The 22,911-nt window shown below is 37.5% G+C and overlaps 1 protein-coding gene across 1 annotated transcript in view; it reads left to right on the top strand.

Moving 5' to 3' along the window:
* Nucleotides 1-22,911, top strand: part of SKIV2L2 (superkiller viralicidic activity 2-like 2 (S. cerevisiae)) — a gene marked incomplete at its 5' end in the record, with an annotated part of 45,762 nt that overhangs the window by 20,432 nt on the left and 2,419 nt on the right. Inside the window, 10 exons of the mRNA XM_010132293.1 lie at nucleotides 7,731-7,881; nucleotides 9,705-9,877; nucleotides 10,174-10,242; nucleotides 14,362-14,490; nucleotides 15,652-15,762; nucleotides 16,090-16,278; nucleotides 17,401-17,564; nucleotides 18,499-18,604; nucleotides 19,840-19,896; nucleotides 20,258-20,420. Of these exons, the coding sequence (XP_010130595.1) occupies nucleotides 7,731-7,881; nucleotides 9,705-9,877; nucleotides 10,174-10,242; nucleotides 14,362-14,490; nucleotides 15,652-15,762; nucleotides 16,090-16,278; nucleotides 17,401-17,564; nucleotides 18,499-18,604; nucleotides 19,840-19,896; nucleotides 20,258-20,420 (1,312 nt within the window). The remainder of the gene's footprint in view (nucleotides 1-7,730; nucleotides 7,882-9,704; nucleotides 9,878-10,173; nucleotides 10,243-14,361; nucleotides 14,491-15,651; nucleotides 15,763-16,089; nucleotides 16,279-17,400; nucleotides 17,565-18,498; nucleotides 18,605-19,839; nucleotides 19,897-20,257; nucleotides 20,421-22,911) is intronic.

Below are 22,911 nucleotides of genomic sequence, written 5' to 3'. Positions count from 1 at the left end.
GAATTGAGTTGAAAAATAGTGAAACTTAAAAAACTGTGTAATGTGAAAGTATACATTCTGTTGTTTGAGTAGTTGGGGGCTTGGGGGCTTTTTTATTGTTGTTGTTAGGTAAATTTCAGACAGTCCAAACTGCTCTAAGTCTTTGTTACTCTTTAAAATACCCATATACATTAAGATCAAGCTCTTGAAATTATTAGTGTGGTTTTGTTCCAGCAATCTTCTTTGACTAATATATAGAAAACCCTTCCAGTGAAGGGGAATTATTTTTCAGGTGGTAAGATTTATTCTAGTATAGTGAGTTCTCATTTTGCTCTTACAGAAAAATTCAACACTGTTTGTATGATCAGGCAAGAAGAATGGGAGTAGTGCATCAGCGGAGCTCCTTTTTGTAAATGAAATGCTTAGCACGGTCCAAAGTAAAGAAGCGGGGGCTGTTATCGTGCATGGCTGCCACAGAAGGCAAGACCAGGGAGCTGCTGACAGTCCTTATCACGAAGCTCAAGGTGCAGTCAGATGCAGGCTAGAGAGTGGCAGTTGTTCAGTGCAGTGTTTGGCAAAGTGGCGGCACAAGCACAAGAGGATATCCTGATACAATGTCCATGAATAATATTTTCTTGATCAAAATGTGGTGGCCTGTATTGAAATGGTATGGAATGCTATGGCTTACTACTTCATTTTTTTATTGTAAAGACTCTGCAGAATCTTTAGTACTGCTGGCTGTCCACCCCTTTTAAAAGTGTACCATGGGCAGGTTTTCCATTTACTTTTCCCCAAATGCTTTAAAGGTGTTTGTAGAGAAGCAAGCTGGTATTTCAGTTCATTTCCTGTAACTCGTGAGTTAGTGGTAAGTAACAGCTTTCCATTTAATCTTGTTGAGGCTATGGACAAGATAGCAGCTGATGTCTTCTGGTGAGACCCTCTGCAAACAACAGTTTAACATACCAGTTTAGTTTTACTTTTGTAGTTTGGTTTGACTTAAAGCTTACTGGTATGGAGAGAAAAAAAAAAACCAAAAAGCCTCAATGTTTGAGAAATTTACCAAAGCTTAGTTTGGAGGAGAAATAGACTCCTGATGGAGGTTGGTCCTAAGGCTTGCTGGAAAAGCCATTGCAAAATCTAAATAAATTGTCACTAGTGGTTTGAGGGCAGATGAGAATCTCAGTGAAACAAACATTTTGGATACTTTATTAAAATTTAGATAAAAATAACTTTAACGTGAATTTTTTTTATTGTGAACTGCCAAACTTTTCTTGTTCTTAGGAAGTTTGCACTGCAGAAATTTTCCAGGCTTCAATTCAGGAAGATACTTAATTTCTAACCTTCATTTAAAATCTGCTTAAAGTCAACAAGATTTTAGCATGAAATCATGGAGAGAATTTAGCTGTGTTAAGGGAAACGTGTTCAAATGCCATCGTGAACAGGGTCACAGTTTTGTAGATAATTATGCAACCCAACAGGTAGGAGAGAACAGCAAATAATTCTTCTACCTCAAGTTTGCAGCCAAAATGTGGCAAGATGGAGCGCATCAAATGGTGTGTAAAATGGTTGGTCTTGCTTGAACTTCACCTCCAGGCTTTTCCAGAGCCAGTAGAACTAAGCTAAATGGGGTTATTTATTAATTGTGGTTGCTGCTTGTTAGTACTCCAAGTTACTTGAAGTTTTATTAGGTCAGTCTGTGGAAAGCATTTTCCCCCCAACTGAGAGAGTCTTGGGAAATTTTCTTTTACTTTGGTAAACTCATCACTACAAATGCAAATGAATTTTAACTGATTAAGCTAGACTTTTTTTCTTTGCCTTCTTATTCTTATAACAGAAATTGTGCGAGATGAACAGACAACTGAAATAGAAATTCATAATGATGACTGCCACAGACAACTAAATTACTTCTTAACCCTTATGAGGAAAAAAGTCAGGAGTCTTTGCTCTTTCTGAAAAGTGCTTCGTTTCATTTTTGGAAACTCTTATTCAGCTTATTTCTGGAAACACTGATAAGTAAATGAAACTTTCAGTGGCCCAAATGGCATAAAGTATGTCCTGTAGTGTATCTGATTTTTGTCTTTATGAAAGATAATTCATTGTTGCTTTGTGAGTTGCCTCTTTCATCTTTGTTATCCCATGATGTCCCCGTGAGTTAGTTTCAGACACTATTTGCCATCTTATGTTCCCTGTGAAAGCTTTGTGCACGTTTTCTGTGAGAAGCTGGAGGGCAAGAAAGTGTGTGCAAAAATTGTTCCCGTATCTGCATGGGAACAGTTTTGAAAAGTACTTTTTCTCCCCCTATAAGAGAGAATAGAGAAAGTAACCCTTACTGAAACTATGTCTTGCTCAACACCGTGTGCCTTAACGTGGCAATGACAGCTCTCACATCACTGGTTAGGCAAGGCTTCCAAGTCTTAACAGTAATAAAAAAAATGTTAAAAAGCTCTGTGAGTATCAGTTCCCAGCACTAATCTTCCCCTTCCCCAATCTTTGTATTTTTCTAGTTTATGTGGTCAAGAAATGGTAGGACTAGTAAATGCCAAATGTCCTGTTGGATGATGTGATTGTGTTAAGAGACTCAGTTCTAAAATTGTTGGCAGTTTAACAGGGCACAGTGTAGAGCAGCTGTAATTTTCAGATAGTTTTTGACTAAAGTATTTCTGTAGTGAATTGTTTATGGTCATGTTCTTAATTTTTTAACATTGTCAGCTTAAATCAATCATTCTTTTGCAATGCAAATCTTGGAAAACTTGAAAGGCTGTTACTGGTGAGTTGTCTTAAAATTTCTCAAGAAGTGAAGTGGTTGTGAGTGTAAAAAGTAGGTCATTAATTTCTGAGAACTTCAGTTGATGTATCCAGGCTGTTCTCATGTATCCAGGCAGTTCTCATCCAGAGAGATTACAAAAAACTTGCAGAATCATACTGTTTTTTAAAAAATAGCAGTAAATCTGTTATTACTGTCTATTGAAGATCTGGGGTGGGGAGACTGCTCTTTCTGAAGGAGTGAAGAGGAGGATTACTTGCGGAAAAGAGGCCAGAGGACTGGGATGGTAGTTTTTCAAAAACAAAGAAGTCATAGACACAGCATGTGTTTGAAAGTGACTTCTCGATACCTGTGTAAGGCAGTCTTTGTTGCAGCTTGGATCAGTTAGGCTTTTGCATGATATTCTGTACGAGTGGTTGGTGGTTCTTCCTTTCTCCAGTGTGAAGCTTTTTCTCTGGAGACAAGGGAGAGGCTTCCTCAGAGACTGAGAGAACTTGAGGCAGATGATCGTGTACCCCACTTCAGCCCTTGTTGAAGAGAAGGTAGATGAGTTGTGATGGGAGGATGGGAGGGTGAGCTTCACAATATTTTTAAGAAATTAAGAAAGAAAGGTAGTTGATCTAGGAGCTGGTAGCACAGAGCCTGAATGATTGCAAGAGCAAGTCATCATGGAGAAGATGTAAGTTAAACTGACTTGCCTCTTACGTTTTAGTAGCAAGCAAAATCCAGTATAATTGAACTCTTCACACAGTGTAGGCTCTTAAAGAACAAGAAAGGACATCTCACCTTTTCCGTTTTTAATGTCAGTAACATCTTCTCTCCCCTCCTGTTTATCCCTTCCCTTTGCCATATGTATCTGACAGCTGTCTTCTAGTTAACCACCAATTGCTTCTTCGGTAATCATGCCAGTCATTGTAATTTGCCAGAAAAGGCTGATTGTCTACTCATGTTTTGTGTGTACTTAGTATAGAAGAACAACTGCATTTTGCTCTAAGGTTGCCTCATGCAACTGCAAAGTCTGTATGTTGCTATTAGGTAAATGAAGCAAGGGCATCCAGGTGAGCGCTGCCTGCTAGACACGAGTCTGTTGATAGCCTGGGGTAGTTAGTGGAGAGTAGTGCATGCGCGCTCTGCAGAATTTACTGGCTGTGCTGAAGCTGTAATACAGTAAAGCTACTATAGTTATATTTAAGTCGGAGAAGTTACAGTTCCAGTTTTCAGAAAAAATAGGCTTCTCAGAGCTTTCGATTTCAAATGTGGTACTGCCTAGAGAACAACACTGAGAAAACAGGACTTCCTGAAACTTGTAGAAAGATGTGTTTATGAGATGAGGGAACAGGAAAAAGTCACATTTTTTGCCAAAACAGGATTCGTATTTTAACTGCTTTGTCTTAATAGAATGATCTTATTTTCAAATTGTGAAATGCTGATCATGTGTTTAAAATAAAAATTGCCGTATCAGCAACTGGGCTTAAATGTTGCCTTTCAAGTAAGTCTGCTTTATATAATCTTTGAAATAGCTAGGTTTTTTAGTTTGTTTTTAAATCACTCCTTCACAGTTGAGCTGTGCTTTTAAAAAAGCCTTTAAAGTGAATTTGCAGGATTTTCTTGGCATATTCTGTGAATATACTATAGTTGTATAAAGTTTGTGGTTTCCTTTTCTCACTTTATGATAGCATGTAAGTGAGTGTGTGACAGGAATTTATTCTTTCAAATAGTTGGTAATCTTATCACATATCTAAGCTGTGCCTTAAAGCTGTGTACCATTTTCAGGAATGGAAAGGGAGGTTCATAGTGAGGTGGAAGCAGCATTTTGTCAGGTCGCTGCTGGTCTGTGGATAATGCTGGTGGCTCTAGCCAGCTGGTGGGTGTGTTCAGACTGCTAATTCAGTTGATGCCGGGCTCCAGCAGTGGACGCTGCTGTAGGAAAGAATCTGACCCTCTGTGAGCTGACACTGTCATAACTGCTGTGCTGTTCTTTAGTAAATGCCATTCTTTAAATGGCATTCTCTGTTGCAGAGACACAAGCTTTTTAGGGAGTGGTCATTTCTTTTTTTCTAGAATAACTGATATATTTAGAAAAATAGGCAGAAAGCCTGGGTACATAATCCGTTTATCAGGTCTAAAGAAAAAGCTGTGTTACACATTGGTTAGCATGAACAACGGAAGCTCTCTAATGTTTGTTTGGTGTTACCAGATAGAGGTATCTGAGAAACTTGAGCTTTCCTCCACACACTGCAGTTCAGCTGTTGATGTCATTCTTGCTGACACATTTCTGTTAGTAGAAACCCATTTGTGGTCATTTCTGAATTGACAGTGTTATTTTAAATACACGTTTCATTATCTAATTTAAGAGATATTTCTGTTCTGTGGTACATCAATTGAGGTGAAAACTTACTTGTGTATTTATGATCTACTCACAGATACAGGCTAGAATGACTGAATGAGTCCCTGGACATGAAAAGCAAAACATTAGGCTGTGTGATTTATCTTAAACTTGTTTTATATGTATTCATGTTGGTACTTTCTTAGTATAAACACACTTGAAAGCTTCTCAGCTGGATTTTTTTCTGAGGTGAAGTAATTGTGCAGTGTAAGGTAGTCTCAAAAGCTCTATATCTCACATAAAGCAAATGGGATTCCATAATCTTAAATCTTCTACCTGTGAAGGAGTCTTAGATTCAAACTGTCTTCTTAAATCTGACACCAGTGAAGCAGTGGATGTAGTATCAGAATTATTGACTGTACATTTAAATTTGAAAGAAAAATCTGTATATTGTGGTAGAGTAATTTAAAATCCATTAGACTGAGATTGATCTAGGAGAGCACTTGACCGGAATTTCAGCATTTGCATATGTAAACTATTCTTCAATAGTTCAAGAGCCTATGCTTTTTTATTATGCATGATGAGGAAATACCTCTGCTAAATACCTCTCTGTATAGCAAAAGGCAAAGAAATTTTGTTGCGAGAGATACAGTTTAATTTATTTTAGGTAAAGCAAACCCTGAGCTTAAAACAAAATGCATAGGAGCATGTTTCCCAGTGTCAGCCCAGTCTGAGCTTCTACAATGTCTGATAGAATATGTTGAACTTTTGGCAATCATATACTTGCATGAAAAATATATCTTGAAACATCCTCATTTTTTTTGTTATCTATTTCAGTTGTTATAGCCTTAAAATGTTTAATCATAACTGACTTTACTTACAGGCCTTGTGTAAATATCTTTTATTTCATGTGTGGGTCACTCTTTAATGAGCAGTAAATATTAAACTGTTGCAAACTGTTGCACTTTCTCTTTGTAATATATTTTCCGATTAAATTTCACTTGCCATTTTTTTCCTTATCATGCAACTGGCGTCTTCAGTGATCTAGTAGTATTTTTAGCAGTCCTTGCTATTTTTCTGCCTATAACTTTTCTAGATTTCTCCTAAATCCAGGCCTCTTTGAGTCTTCACTGGGAAATTTTATTTTGAAGAAATACAAAATTACACTGTTTCTCTGATTTGTTATTCACAAGAGTTTGTGTTTTTGTTGTTTTTTTTTTTAATTCCTTAAAGACTTAATTATGTTAGTTTGGTGGGGGCAGGGAATGTGGTGTCAAGCTTTGCAGAATCAAGGAGATATGATAATCCACATGCTTGTTAACACCTTCAAAGAGCTTTGAAAGATTTATGAGATCTAACCTGTTTATGTAAGAATGTCTATTTATGCTGCTGTTCTGCTCTGTTCTGTCCAGCTGTCTGTTGCTTCTGGTTTCCACTCCTTTTGTGGTACACAACTTAGAGTTTTCTGCTTCATAACTCCTGCATTTCCCTGGAACCCTTTCTGAAGAACTGTCAGGCACCTGTTCCTTAGATACCATTGCTACTTCAGATGAAAGGTTATGCACTGCAGTTGGGCAGTTTCATACTTCAGAAGTTTTGGGTCTCTGTCATCTGGTTGCAGGGGCTTCTTTATTTCGTTTATCAGGATGGCCTTCTGTGCTGACAAGTTAGCGACAGTGTCTGAAGTTTGCTTGGGGAGGCAATGGTGTTGAGGTCTTCTAGACTTCCTTGGACAATGTTCAGCTGTTCTGCGTGTTCTTTGAATAGTCAGTTGTTTTAATGTGTATCAATTACATGTTTGCTGCTCTTATGATACCGAGGTCTTCCTCTTGGGTAAGAACGTAGTAACAGCCATGGTGATTCAGGACAAAGGTGCATCTACCTAGAAGAATACTCTTTTTTGACAGAGGACAGCCGTAGACATTCCTAGAAAAAAAGAATGGGGGAAGAAGGCAGTAAAATGGTATTTCCCCGCAATATTTTCCCAGCAATATTTTCCCAGCATCCTTTCTTCTTAGGTTATTCAAAACATATGTAAATATATCACCTAGTAAAAAAAAAATTGAACTTTCCAGAATTTCAGAATGGTTGATGTTGTAGGGGACCATCTTGTCCAAGCCTCCTGGTTAAGAAGGGTCATAGTAGAGCAGGCTGCCCAGGACTATGTCTAGATGACTTTTGTATATTTACACAAGTGGAGTATCCACACCTCTCTCAGGCAACTTGCAAAGTAAATTAATTTTATGATGAGATGTTAACTTAAATTAAAGAGGTTGTAGACTACCTAATTTTAAACAGACATCCCATGACACCAATGTGATCAGTCTTAAGAGAAGTCTTAAGAGAAAAAGGTGTGCAAATAACTTTTTCAGAGTGTTAAAATATGTGGTTGCTTTAAATAGTTAAATAACTATTATTTTTAAGTTAAAATAATGGAATCCAAATAACAGACTATGAGGAACAATTTACTAGTAAAAATGTAAATATGATGAGACATAAGAATACTGTTACGTGTTCAGCATAATAAAATTGCTTAAAATTTAATGAGACATGTAATCTAAATTCAAGAGAAGTTGTACTGCCCATTAAATTTGATATGTTCTTATATGCTACAATTAAGGGGTTTTTTTTAAATGGCCAGTTTTCTTGGTTCTTTTTCAGGGCTCAGCTGATCCTTTAAACAGTGCATTCCACCTGACATACAACATGGTACTGAACTTGCTTCGCGTAGAGGAAATTAACCCTGAATACATGTTAGAAAAATCATTCTATCAGTTCCAACATTACAGAACTATTCCAGAAATAGTAGAAAGTAAGTATGGCTCTATGTTGTACTGACGAGAATCAGTATAAAAGGTGCTGTATTGTGAGATGGGGTAGTTAGACTTCAGTACGCTTTTAAGAGTTTATACCTGCTCAGTTCTTGTCTTCCCTGTCAACAGTTGTCACTGCACTGTTTGCTGTTACAGTTTCAGGAAGAGGAATTTCCTCTTGTTCTTAGGACCTATATTGATACTCCCTGTTCATGAATATGAAGAGAGCTTTCCTCTCCGAGTCAGGCAAGAGTGGTTGGCACATTGCTGAGCTGTAGGACAGGATGAAGGAAAAACAATTCAAAAATTCTGGCACCTTGTTAGAGGTGCAGAGAAGAAAAGTCTTAATACTTTTTGACATGCAGAATTTAGCTAAAAGAAACAATTCCAGTATCTCAATACAATCTCTAAAAAGAACTCAGGCACATTGTATTCAGAGTAGCATAGAAAAAAATGTTTCATTAACATACAAAGTAGTGTTCATAGAGGACTGAGACATTATTTGCACTCCCCTGAGTAACTAGATTTTGAGCCATGATCTTTAAATAGTGTGTTTTCATGAGCCAGTCAGTTTCCAAAGATCGCAGCCAGTGTATGAGTGAGGCCTCTTTCAAAAACTAACCCAGAGCTTAAGAACGTGGGAGGTAACTACTTCCTTTGCCACTGATGAGTGAGCTGTTAATCTGTTCCTTTGTTAATTGCATATTAAGAGAGTTGGTGTGGGTGTACTTGTAGCTTTGATAGATGTGATGGAGGGACAGGGTTTGATTTCCTTTGCAGCGTTTCTGTTTGCAAATGCAGTATTTAAAACAGTAGTAGTCAAACATGGTATGTATTTCCTGAGAACCTCCCTGTTCCAACTGGCATGCCTAGATCTTTGTTTGGGCATTCCATCATTGCTGTTTAAATAGAGAAATGGAGCTAGAGAAGGTTTTTCATGTTTCTTGGACATTTTATATTTAGGGACCATACTGCGTGTTAGAACTTTGTAATCAGCTGCATTTAAAAACAAAAGGAGAGAAAGAAAGGAGTGTTTAGATCAAGGAAGAAATTACGCCATGAGTATGGATTGCCAGCTTTTATCTTCAGAAAGCTGGTAGCTGAAAATAGGGACCACTTCCCTGAGCTGTGTCTGAAGTCCCAATGAAGTGGTATTTCCGAGTTTCCCACATGCGTTCAAATAGCATGCAAGAGGGTGAGTTAGTAGAGAGGAAAAGGAGTTCTCTATAATGTGTCCTTTGTTTATGTTTACTAGTGGTATTACCAATGTGAGACAGTGAAGCATGTTGCTTATAATAAAAACTGATTTGCTTGAATAAGGTGTAAAAATACTGGAGGAAGAAAATACTGATTTCTGTCTGAAATCAGAGCCTAAAAAGGTTAAGTAAAGCATCCTCTAACAACTTCCCTCTTGTTGGCACACATCTTAAAAGATGTCTTTGAGCAATCTTGCTTTCATAGGAGGAGATAGAGGGGTGCTGGTAGGCAGTGAATACCCTCCTACAAATCATTGCAAGTTCTAGTGGGATGTCTGTGTAACCCTAAATCAGTGATTCCTGGACAACTGGGGGTCTAGACTTCTCTGTTTTCTCAAGCTGTTTTATTTAAAAGAAGAAAAAAAAGTATTAGTATTTAATTTCCTGCAAATAAAATTTACTGGCTGTGTTTATAGATTTCTAGCTTTCCAGAGAACAGATTACTGTAAATAGAAAATGAATGCCCAAGATGGTGACAAAATACTAGTTATGTGGGTCTGAAAGCGAAACATTGATTTCTGTTAGAAGATACTAATTTCCATGAGATTTTACTCTTTTTATTACAGGAGTGAATAATCTGGAAGGGCAGTACAACAAAATAGCAATTCCCAATGAAGAAAATGTGGTCATATACTACAAAATTCGACAGCAGCTTGCGAAACTGGGTAAAGAGATTGAAGATTACATTCACAAACCAAAGTATTGCTTGCCCTTTCTACAGCCCGGGAGACTGGTAAAGGTAATCTTTCTCTTCCTTTGTCTTTATTTCAAATCTCTACCTATCTGTGAAATTTGCAGAGTTATTTGCGTCTGCCAGTTCACCTTCTTGAAGAATTACGTGTATCAGACTAAACAACAATTTTGGCTTCTGTTTTGTTCTTTGTTAAACATTCAACAGTTAATTAAAATAAATGCTGTTTTCATGATGAATAATAGTCCGAGACTGCTGTTGTAAATATCAGAAATACAAAAAAATGTGCTTGCTAAGATGTGGTTATACATAGGTTATGTTAAAATATCTTGTAATGTTTTCAGGTGAAGAATGAAGATGATGACTTTGGATGGGGAGTTGTTGTCAATTTCTCTAAGAAATCAAACGTTAAGGTAAAATATACTTTCCATTACAAATATGTTTACCTTCCTGCTTTTTCTGAAAACAAAATAAAACTCTTATTTTCTTTGTAGTTTTCCAAAGCAAAAACACTTTTCGTTTATCTGCAGTGAAAGTATAAAGAAAAAGCTACAGAAGGTGGGACAAGCCCTAAGTCCTGCATTCAGTTTTTAATTTTGGCATATGTATGGAGGAGATGCTTGCTTGTGTCTGGGATATGTAGTGCACTTGGCGCTACAAATGTTTCGCACTGCTCCCCTTGTTTCTGAGACATCCCCAACAGTGCTACATTAAGCCATTCACTGGAAGGGTACAAGGTTATCTCCTCTGAGAAAATCTATAGAAGCTTTACGTAAGGGTTGAGAGCGCAGGGATACTGACTTTTGGCTCTATGTATAAGGTTATCTTAAACTGGAGAATTGTGTCTTGAGTCCTAAGCTAGTGCATGAGACATGGGATTGCTTGTTGCTGTAGAGTTGAGGGTTTGGAAGTTAAAATTCAAAGAGAGCGGAACAATAGAAATGGATTCGGGGAAGTGTGGAATAAAATACAGAAGAGAGTGACACAGTAGAAGGCAGATTTGTTTTTCCTTCCAAAAATCTGTTTTTCTAGTTGGTGTCTGCCTAACCCCAGAGATGATGTTTTGGTCTCCCTTTCCGAAGTGTTTCAACAGACTACTCTGCTGGGTAAATTAAAAGCAAAGTTTAAACTGTATTTTCCTGTGGTAGCATTTTTGCTGTAGTTTTGGCAGGAGAGCATTGGATTAATTTCTATGTCTAAATAAAAGGTTGTCATTGTCAAGTTTTGGTGATGCCTGTACATTGTGGCACCTTTTGGTGCTTCTCTAATAGATGCTCATTAAAGAGGAAATGAGAAAAATGTGTGCAGAAGGAACTTATTAAAAGAGATTTTGTTTTGGTTTTCCATCTTCCTTTTTTCTTTCTTTTTCAAGTTGGAAAACTGGACTGTTACTGCTATTGCTTAAACTTTTGCTTCTACACTGCTTTTATCATAGAGCCATACAAGCCGTAAAACAGATTTTCCCCTCACCCCAGCCTTCTATGTGGAATTGCCAACTTCTGTGTCACTGGAGGCATTTCTTCTATCTCTGTCATATTTTACCCACGCAGATATATATATATTTGCCTTCCCTATCTGGCCTGTCTCACTGTTGCATAAAGCCTTTAGCTTTCAATGTTAGCTTTGAAATTACAGTCTGTTTTGCAGAAGATGGCTCTGGCTCCAGCAGCACTTTTTTCCTTAAGTCATTCTAGCAGCTGACTTGAATTTTTCCTTCTGAGTTCTGTGGAAAGAATGACAATAGGTGCTGAAAATTATGGAACAGATTTAAAGCTATGTAACTTTTAAAATCAGAATAGAAACACTAGTTTCTATGAGCAAAGGCAAAACAAATTACTGAACTGTAATTAACCCATTTTAATGTGTCTATTCAATGCATTTTTGTCCTGACATGTAGCAGTATACTTCGTATTGGAAATACATAACTTTTTGCTATGTCTTTAAACCTTCATCCTCTTCTAAGCTGTGACAGCTCTTCGGAATTGCTTTTAGAAATGATGTTGAATTCAGTCTATATTACTAGTTTTTCTTCAGTTGTAAATTTTTCTTCACTGTGTCGTATGTCATTAAGATTGGCATGTAGAGTAACAGTATGTTGGTATTCCACCGAGTAATTATCTTTGTTCATTGCAATGTGAAAGCAATAGCATGAGTCATTGTCAGTTATATTAATTGTTAACTATAGTTAGATTTTTTCCAATATAACTTCATGATACAGTGTTCCACAAAACTGAGAATGCAAATAGCGCTTTATTGTGAATTACAGTAGACAGAAGAATTTATTTCAGTGGTGCTTTCTATATATTGTACAGTATAGTAGGCAGCAAAGTAACTGTTCTGAAATTCGTAATAAACACAAATACTTTTGAGAAAGAAATTCTGTTTCCCATAGATTGTTCCAGCAGTATGCTGGTTTTATTGTTGTGCTGTATATAGTCCATATTGTCATTGGATCCCTGATACTAGACATCAGATTTTGGTCTGTTAACAATTATTGATACTAAAATTTGAGATGCTGCAATTTGGTGTTCCTTATTTGGATTATTGTAATCCTTGTCTATTACATTTAAATTTACATACTTTGTGGTTATTTACAATATTTACTACATAAACGTAGTTTTCAGTCCCGTGTCAGGGCATTGAGTTTTCAGTGTTATTAATCTAGGAATCCGAATTTGTTACCTGTTCCATATTTCTTGATTTGCAGATCTGATCAGCTGTCTCTCCATGTTTTGTTTTCAGGCCCACAAAGTAACAGATGTTTCAGGGCAAACCTAAAATCCTTGGAATACACCTAATCATGCAGTGTTCTGCCAAACAGTGCAGAATTTTATCCTTGAAGTTTATGAATTGATGCAGCACAAATCAAAAGATCGTTCAAACTTGATACGACACAGATGCCTGTGATTAACAATTTTTCACAGGGTGTTCTAGTCTCCTTTTACTCTTGTACATAAAGACATGGCTATTCCTGTTCAGTGTTTTGAGTACCTAAAATGTTGTTGGAAACCCATTGAAGGAAACAGTACACATCTGAAAAATAGTTCTAGATTAAGTCACGTCTGTGACGTCAGCGTTGTCTAAAAGGCATTGCTATACCTGAACTTAGAGTCATTAGTAACAGCAAATGTTAATACCATTTATACCCATTCTTTATTTATAGGTCTATGGTACAGTTACTGAGAGACATATTTTTCTTCCTCCTATAGTTTTTTAGACATCTCCATTTCTAGTATTTTCTATAGCACGTATGGGCAGCTATGAGTTCAGTCTCTTTTTTGTTCAAGTCAGCATTATGCTTTCTGTGGCTTTGGCTGGATACTGATTTGCTGTATGTGGATATTATTTTAAAATTCTAATTCAGAGAACAGCAGTGGTATGAATCTTGTACATTGCTATGAGTCCTTTCTGCAAATGTAGGTTAGAGTTCAGAGGAGCAGTTTCTTCCCCAGCAAGTAATTGCATTTCTTGAAGAAATTGCCTATCTTGTAGAACAGGATAACCCTGGTTTTTTGTTCAGTTTACTATGGCAGTTTTTCATTGTTCTTCTGAGAATCTCTTAGAAATGCTAGCTGGCCCCACCCTGCTTTGCATGCAGTGAAAGAAAATAGTGTGTTGTAGATTTGTAATGAAAAATACTGCCCAGTAAAGCTGAACTGAGTTAACATGGGGTTTTGAAAATGCTGCTCTCCCTTTCTCGTATTTGGAAGCAGAGAAGCTTCCACATAGTATTTTAAAGGGTGGTGTCTGCCTTCAGTGTTAGGCCTATGACTTAGTTCTATTCAAAGTCATAAGAATATTTGCTTATAGTAGGAGTGTATTAGAGCAATCTTAGTGCATATCAGTCCAATCAAATAACGTCAGGATTTTTTTAAGCCGTGTATAATAAACGTTATGGCTTCGTGAACAATGATCTTTAACCACCATATCTGCATGACTGTGTTCTTTAAATGAATGTCAGATGTTACGTGTGCAGTCTAGGGTGTATGAAGATGTCAGCTGCTAGGGGCAGCTTCCTGTTTGCTGCAGATATAAGCTGTTATGTGTGAAAGTTTTTTTCTGTGGTCTTCACTGTGGGGAAAAACTTGAACTTGCAAATCTGCAGATGACAGAGATCCCTCAAATTTTGTTTCTTTTTGAAAAAAACAAAAGGCAAAGTTCAGTACTGCTAGCATAATGTAAATATTTTGCATTACAGTTACAAAAGGTGTTGGCTTACTCTGAAAGAGCTATGTCTAGAAGAAAAGGCAGGAGCACCTGAAGCTGCAAGTAGACTTTAGGCTACACTGGTGAGGGAGGATGGGAAAGGGGTAATTTTTTTTTTTTTAGAATGTTTTTCTACATGAGGGATCTTTCAATCAGTACTGATTCAGTCATTTTTAGAATACACTGCATCACTGAGCTGTTAAGTCTGAAGAGCAGTAGCACATTTCATACCTTTTAATATTGAATAAAATCATGCTTTTTCCTTTCATTCTTGCTAGTATTTTAAACCAACTGTTATGGACCTGTTTTTTCTGTATCCTCAACAGCCAAATTCTGGTGAATTGGATCCATTGTATGTAGTCGAAGTGCTACTGCACTGCAGCAAAGAGAGTCTGAAAAATTCTGCTACTGAGGCTGCAAAGCCAGCCAGACCTGATGAGAAAGGAGAGATGCAGGTTTGTTACACGTGTTTATTCTCAGTAGTTTCTTACAAAAGTTCTTAAAGGTTCTATTTTCAAAGCATTTGCAAACTGTGGTAGAAGAGGAATTGATGCTCTAAGGAACTGTGCTTTCTTAAACAGTTGTTGATTTCACTGAAGAGGAAACTCGACAGTGAACAAAATACTTGAGCTGAATTTACCATAGAAGAAGTGTTTTGAAACTTAGTTAGTGTTGTGTTCTGTATTTCAAATCAGTAGATGAAAGACAATAGCAGTAATATAAACAGTTATGAAAATGACCTACGTATGCGATAAAATCTGCAGATAAGTGTCTATAAGCTGGTTGTTTTCTTGGATGCTTGTGCAGGATTTTTTGAGTAATGTGCATTTGTTCTGCTAGATTTGAGAATTTAGAATTCTTACAGTACTTCAATAATACTCCAGTATTCAGTACTTCAGTAATAAATTCTAGCAATGCTGTTTGACGGAAACTTTTCTTAGCAGAATCTTCTGTTTCTGGAGATGGAATTCTTTTTTTTTTTTATTTCTTCCCCTTTTTTAGACCACTTCAGATTTTCAAGGCTACTTCATTCTAAAACTAAATTGAAATTTTTAGTGAAAGCATTTTTCAATTTGAAACCCTGTATCAAGACAAACAATTTTTAGACCAGTTGTTTAATTTGTCCACAGTGGTTGGGTTTTTTTGTTGTTGTTGGTTTGTTTTTTTTTCCACAAAGTCCATTTAAAGCTTGAGATAAATTATTGGTTCTTAATGGTGTCTTCATGGTTTTGGTACTTAGATGTGTTTCCTGCTTTGATGTTCTCTATGGCTAGCACTCCTAGTTAAGTAAATGACAATAATTTGTCTGGTTTGGCTCACACAGATATTCCAATACATAAAAGGCAAGGTAATTGAAAATCTGAAATATTTTTTTCCACTTGTATGCTCTCTCCAGATTTAACTGAATATAGAGTTTTGCCATTTGGACAAACTTTTCTTCTTTGTTAATGTCATTATTTATGTAACTACCCACACTTTCCTGCTTCCTGGTATTCCTTACCTGCTGCTATGTCCTTGCGTACTCAGTTTTCCTTTTCCTTTGTAGAGCGTTGCTATGAAACAGTAATAATAAATACATTTTTAACTTATTTATTGGTTACTGAACTCTTTGATAGGTCGTTCCTGTTTTGGTACATCTTCTCTCAGCTATCAGCAGTGTCCGACTTTACATACCAAAAGACCTGAGGCCTATTGACAACAGGCAAAGTGTGTTAAAATCTATACAAGTAAGTTCCAAGAGGCTGTGTAAGCTCTCTGCTCTGATTAGTTGAGGAACTCTTGAACCCAAGACAACTTGTGGTGAAGAAATTTGTATAAAGCTTGTTTCACATCTTCATCCTTTTTCTTAAAAGGGTTTGGAAGCTGTGATGTATGTCAGTTGTTTCTCCTTGTCAACAGTCATTTTAAACTGATTTGAAAATTGCTGAAACATCATCTACCAAAACTTACACTACTGCTTTCCATGACACTATAATTGTGCCAGCTGATTTGTAGAAGTATAGTTTATTTTACTGTTACTAATCTTATTTAAAAAAATTTTTTTTTCCTTTTAGGAAGTACAGAAACGATTTCCTGATGGAGTACCATTACTAGACCCTATTGATGACATGGGCATCAAAGATCAAGGACTGAAAAAAGTAATCCAAAAAGTAGAGGCATTTGAGCACAGGATGTACTCACATCCTCTTCACAACGATCCCAACTTGGAAACTGTATACAAACTTTGTGAAAAAAAAGCACAGGTAAGAATACAAACTAAAACATTATATCGGTATTTAGCTGAAGAGAGAGACAGTAGTAGTCCCCTTCTTACTTGCTGTTCTTTTTATTTGCAAAGCCCAAATAATCTTCTTAAATCAGTAAAATTATTGAATCTCATAATTAAACTGGCTGAGTCGGTGGTATTCCCTTGATTGATACAGATGGGAAGTACATCCAAAAAGAAAACTCTTTTGAAAAATCATCAGGAATTAGAAGGTTGCAAAGGTGCCACTAGAGTCTTTTTTACCCAGTAGGTGTAGCAATACCACGTAGCTAACGTCTTCACAGATAATTGAAACTGTTCACTTTTAATATGGCTAAGCAGTGCTAAGTTGAATTGTTGGGGCTTACTAGCTTGGGGAGTGTACCATCAAATCATTTTGCTGTTGCTTCCTGAGCAGACTCCCAGCCTGGAAGCAATGCACTTACTTTGTATGGAGTCGTATCCTGCTAGACTGAAACTGGTTGTGTGCAAAAACAGCTCTCGTGTTTCTATGCTGCTCCAGAAAACAGGTTGTCCAGGAGTTGCTGCATAGAAACGAGGTAGTTCTGGTATGGGCAGCACAAACTTGCCTGTGGTAAGACCTGGCGGACCACTCGGACTTCTGCGAAGGTGTCTGCACTGTGCACCCCACTGTCAGGGTGTTGACACTGACTGTGATAAATTCACTGCAAGGTGCTGGAGAAGCTCTAATAGCAGGAAGTAATGCCTTTGGGTTACGTTTGATTGAATAGTTGGTTAGCTGAGACTTGGTGCAGTACATGAGAAGATAAGTGCTCATTTCTCAACCAAGATTTCTTCTGTGGTTTTTTTGATGTGGGTTGGTTGAGTTCCACCCTCTCCCCCCACCCCGCCTATGGTAAATTGCTTAACTTGCCAAACTTGACAGAGTTTCCTATGGGTAGATGGAGCTGGTTAGTTTTTTGGTTTGGGGGTTTTTTTTTCATTTTGTTTTAAACCTTCCTCTTAGTAGAGTCAGTGTCAATTAGTATGTCCATATACCATCATTCTGAAGCCTTTATGTAAATTAAACAATTTCTTTAAAACAGTTGCAGCTGTCTTAAACCAGCAGCATGTAATTTCTCTACTTCTGATCCCCCAGATTGCTATGGATATTAAAGCAGCAAAGCGAGAACTGAAAAAAGCCAGAACTGTCTTACAAATGGATGAACTCAAATGCCGCAAGCGTGTTTTGAGAAGGCTGGGGTTTGCCACATCTTCAGATGTTATTGAGATGAAAGGACGGGTTGCTTGTGAAATCAGCAGGTAATTGGTTTCTGTGTGAAGTCATTAGTGTCAATGAATACACATCTTACCGTCCTAGCTGAAATTAGTATTTCATGTCTATATTTTAAAGTTCTGAGACCATTAGATGAAAGATTCTTCAGTGACTATGTGATCTGTGTCATAAAGGAAATGTACTGATTGAAGCAGTAAAGATAGCAATGTAAGGACAAAAGGAAAAGATTTTAGAACGAAAACAGCTATTTTCTTACACAGCTTAGGCAATGGTGTGTGTTTTCATTTAATATTGTACATTGCATGAGATGATGGTGTCAATTTCACGGTTGCACTTCGGAGGACTCTGATTAGTACAGAGTTACTCACAAAGAAGGGTGTAACGGTGATTGTCAGCAATTATCAAGTCGATGAGAAGTGTGGAATTAGCTGAATTGCTTCCATAGGGCAGTTGGAACAAATCTATGGAAGTGACGCATTTTACTGTGACACAACACATTTAGCAGGTATGTATATTGAAGCATATCGTCAAGATTCCATGGGAACTCATGAATCAGACTTTAATACTTCAGAGTGCAATGCAGACTTTGGTGGAATTGTGTATTTTTAAAAATTACAGTGACTGCTGTACTCCTTCCTTGACCGATAGTTTAGAAGATGCTACCTGTATTTGTTCCATATCTAAAACTTTTTTCCCCTGCAAAATTTGATAGCAAATGGGGAAGCTGAATCAGAATTTTTTCAACTTCCTTTCAACTTCTTGTAAAAGAGTCTACTGTTTTTACCCCATCCTATGCATTTGTCTAATTAGCATCCCCGTTAAAAAGCTAATGTATTAATGTTATAAGAAAAATTAAGAATCCGTTACCTATATCCAGTTGCTTCCCTAAACAGATTATTAGTACTTCATTTTAAAATTATATTTCAATCTTTTCCTTAAGCATCCTTCTTTTTATTTTAGTGCTGATGAACTACTTCTAACAGAGATGATGTTCAATGGTCTCTTCAATGACTTATCTGCAGAACAGGCAACTGCACTACTAAGCTGTTTTGTGTTTCAAGAGAATGTGAGTTACATCTTCAGTTCATTAATTCTAGATATTCCTGTCTACCAACAGTATTGTTTGTAATTCAGTTCCAGAAATTGGTCATAACAGTACAAGCCATTGCACGTTTTTTTTTTTATCCTTTTCTAAGGTGTTTGACATGAACTCCCATTGAACTTACCAAAAGCATTGCAGTTTCAGTGCTAAAATCTCTTTCCTTATAAGTGACTTAATGAAGGTTGTGTAAAATTGCAGTCCTTGTAATGAACCTTCCTTCTCATGCATGGAAAAAGTATTAGTAGATTTGTAGCCTATGTGCTTGTATTTATGTATGTATATACACACACATCCTGATAATTTAACATGTAGAATTACTGTCTTTAAAAAGAGTCTTAACAACATCTGCTCTGGGGTGAGGGTATCATGAATTCTGAGACATACCCATGTTATGTTATTTGAACAGTACCCTTGACTACTGATGGAAATGGCAGTACCACATAGAACTGATACCAAAAGAGCTGTTAAAAAACAGACCATGTGTTATTAAAATCAAAAATGTGGACATTTAATACCAGTTGCCATTGTTTTCCCACCTACAAGCTGTATGGAAGTTAGGCATCATCAGGAAAAGACAGTAAAAATAAACTTCCATATGAAATATTGCTGCAGATACTAGCAAGATGCATCATTCCAGTTGATTCTGAACTGTGAAAAGCACATTAGCAGCAGATGCTAACGAATGACTGTGATTAGTAGATGGTTGATGCCAAGGTAAGCCATTGTTAGTTAGGATATTGTGGTTCGGTCAACAATTGCACTTGGGTCTAAACAGGTAGGACAGGAAAGTGCTGCTGTGTTTGAATAGCTGTATTTTCATACATAACCACTGATGTTTAAGTTCTTAAAAGCATCTGCTTTCTATATCCTTAAATAAAAGCTTGTTACAGTTAAAGTAGTAAATGATCAATATTTTGGCAGTTCAAAACTATGGAACAGCTTAATAGAAGGAATTCGGGAACTATTCAGAGAACAGGTGCTTTCTGTTGGCATACTCTGAAGAAAGAATCTGATTTAGTTTGAAGAACCAGTACTTGGGAAATTGAGTAGATTTTAGTGTTTGGTAACAGTTTTGAGAGGTTGTTGGAATAATTTACAATGGCACTAGCACACACTGAACTCCCTATGGTTTGTATTTAGTTTGGTGTAGAGCAAATGAATGGGAGCGCATGAGGTTATTTTATGTCTTCCTTTTTCAGTCCAGTGAAATGCCAAAATTGACAGAGCAGTTGGCGGGACCGCTTCGGCAAATGCAGGTAATCTGTCCCTTAGAAATCTGTCTGAGCTCCGAGTTGGTGTTAACGTGAGTGAAGTATATGATGAAAGTATAATAAGCACACGGCGAAGGCTTGATTTTGCATGTGGTTTTGCAGTGTGTAATAATGGTTTATCTTGTTTGAAAGAAATGTTTATGCTGATTTAGAACATGCCTTGAAAAAGTGGTTAGTGCAGGCAGACTTAATGGAAACAGAGGTTTATTTTCTGAACCTGAATAATTTCACATTAGAAAGAAAACTTCATCCTGTATGCAGTACCTAGTAATATGCAAGCCTTCCTATTGGTTAAACACTTAATCAGTTTCAGCATATTATAAATTCAAAATATTTTATTTTAAAGGAGTGTGCAAAAAGAATTGCCAAGGTGTCAGCAGAAGCAAAACTGGAAATAGATGAAGAAAATTACTTAAATTCTTTCAGACCCAACCTAATGGATGTTGTCTATACATGGGCAAACGGAGCCAACTTCGCTCACATCTGCAAAATGACTGATGTCTTTGAAGGTATGGTACTCAGGTTTCCTTAGCAGGTGTGAGATACTAATTCTGAAGAACCTTAAAATAGATCATAGAATTTATTAACCCGGTGAACTCAAGTATCTGCATGGCTGAAACTAAGTGTGAAAGAAATTGTTTACCATATATGTTAATTTACAGTTACACCATTGATAATTTACAATCTGTAGAAGAATTTTTAAGAGAGAGATAAGTCTACATTTTAGAAACTTGTTATAAAACTCAGAACTCCTAAGTACTGCAATAAAAGGTAACGCTTTCCTTAGGCAGTAAAGGGGAAAAATACCATGTACTTGCCATTAAGAAATTACTTGTGCTTGTCCTCATTGCAGTTAAGTGTTCTATTTACTTGGTAAGTTGAAGGTTCCTCCTGCTCTCTTAATGATGACAAAAGTGAGAGGTGCTAACCAAGTCTTTGTTTTGGATGGTTCATCATAGCAGTGCAGGTATTTGAAAAGCCTAGAGGTAACCTGTCATCTGCGTTAATTTGGTTCCTAAAACTGGAGTACTAGAAACTGCCCCTTGAGAAAAGACACCTAGTTTTCATTATTTTACAGGTAGGATGACTTAAAGCCCAGATACTTTGCAAAAAGGCCAATCACCCACCTCAGGGTCAACCGGAATGAAAAACCCAATAGTCTTTTACCAGTTATGTTGAAAGTTGTGAAGAACAGTGGGATGGCCGCACCAGTATTACAAGTCTGTGTGTCATGACTGATACTTGAAAATCCTGTTGAAGTTGTTACCATCACTATTGTCTTGCCTTTCTCAAATGCTCTTCTCTTGTTTGTACATAGACAGTTGCAGATGAGAGCCCTTAAAACAAAGGAATTCATGCACTGTCATCCAGTGCATAGATCCAGGAACTTCTTCAGGCAGGTTGCCTTTGAGCAGTAGTAATCCTGGCAGTCTCTGATTCTGCATTCAGCAGGTTCCTTCTGTTGCAATGAATGGCTGAGCCTTACATCTGCTGTAGAGGCACCCTTAGTAAGGGGAACACAAAAGGAGAAGCATGTTTTTATGCTGGCACTTGTCTGTTCATAACACGCGTGGTAGTAACATTTACCTCTTACCATATTTTGGTTAAGGCTAGTCAGTCAGCCTTGTCCTAGCCCACAGTGCTGCCTCCCCCAAAATTAGATCTTAGGGGCCTTTCTGAGAAGTTCAGCTCTTGTGGCAGGGGTTGAAGCATGATTCCTCCCTTAACTTTTAATAGGCTGGTTTTCTGTGCCTTGTCCCAACGGAAGGGAATCACTTTAGAAGTCTGCAGTCGGCTATGCTTTCCTTAAAGGCAGTGTGGTATGGCTAAAGGACAGTTTGCCTTGCTTAGCCAAGTCACTGTGGTGATTTGAAAGAAATTAAAAACCAGAATGCAAAAAAACAAAGCTATGAAAAAAACAAACAACAAAATACAAACCAAAAATGACAGTGCTATTATTTTGATCTTGGGTACAAATTTTCTTCTTATATATCAGTGCTTCCTGTCTCAATTTTGGTAGAGGTTATCACCATGACGTACAGCACCATTGCTTATTAAAGCTCTGCAGGGAGGTATATTTGCCTCGTCTTTTGGGCGATGCGAAATTGCAATAGCAGCAACTCATTATTGCTAGTGTTGTGCACCAGTTTTGGTAAGGAGGCAGGCAATTGTCCAGCCATTAGAGAGTGCAGTGGAAGCCACCACTTCTTAAAAGTCAGTCTTTCATTACCCTCCCCCCCCTGCCAAACTCACTAGAAGTGCAGCAGTCTTCTGGAAAGCACTTTTCATGAGTGAGAAACGAGGTTCAGTTTTCTGCTGCCATCCAGGCTAACAGGCACTGTCAGAACTTTTCTAGACAGAAATCTTGAGTCGATGGCACGTTTCCACTCTCACAGGCCTAAAGAGGGGTGGTGGTCTGCTTTTTTATTAGTATTGATGGCCAAGTGTCTGAAACTCCTTTTGGGCACAGTAGCGTGAAAGCTTGTAGTTGCAGTAAGTAGAGGGCTGTCTTTTCAGGTTACAGCAGGAGCCCAAGTGCTCCAAGAGCAAGTGCTTGTCAGAGATTGGAGCAGTGTTGATTGGCTAATGATGAATTGTCACGCAGCTGAAATGTGTGTGTTGGGAAGAAACAGCAGTTAGAAAAGCTTTTTAAAGCCGTAGGGAAGAATGGTAAATAGAGCTCAGTATCCTGATAATCAATTGCAGATTGACTGTTCTGTTGTTTTGTGGAAGGAGGTATAAATACTTATTCCAAAAATGCAGGTTTTTCCCATGCACACACAAAAAAAATACGTCTGCAACAACCCCAGCTACAGTGCCTGTAAATGAGTACTCCCTGGACTGGCTGTCAGAGTTGGTCTTGTAAAGGGGGATGAGGAGGATCTTCAAGAGCTGAGCCAGGGCCTGCTAAAACAGTGTGTGGCTTTGTACTTGGTGTCCAACAGATTGTATGTGGCAGTTGTCCCCTCTTGTCATTGTGATGATAGGTTTTACACACTG

The sequence above is a fragment of the Buceros rhinoceros genome, unplaced genomic scaffold (assembly GCF_000710305.1).
Source record: "Buceros rhinoceros silvestris isolate BGI_N320 unplaced genomic scaffold, ASM71030v1 scaffold13, whole genome shotgun sequence".
In the NCBI taxonomy this organism is placed as follows: Eukaryota; Metazoa; Chordata; class Aves; order Bucerotiformes; family Bucerotidae; genus Buceros; species Buceros rhinoceros.
This window is presented reverse-complemented; position numbering and strand designations above follow the sequence as displayed.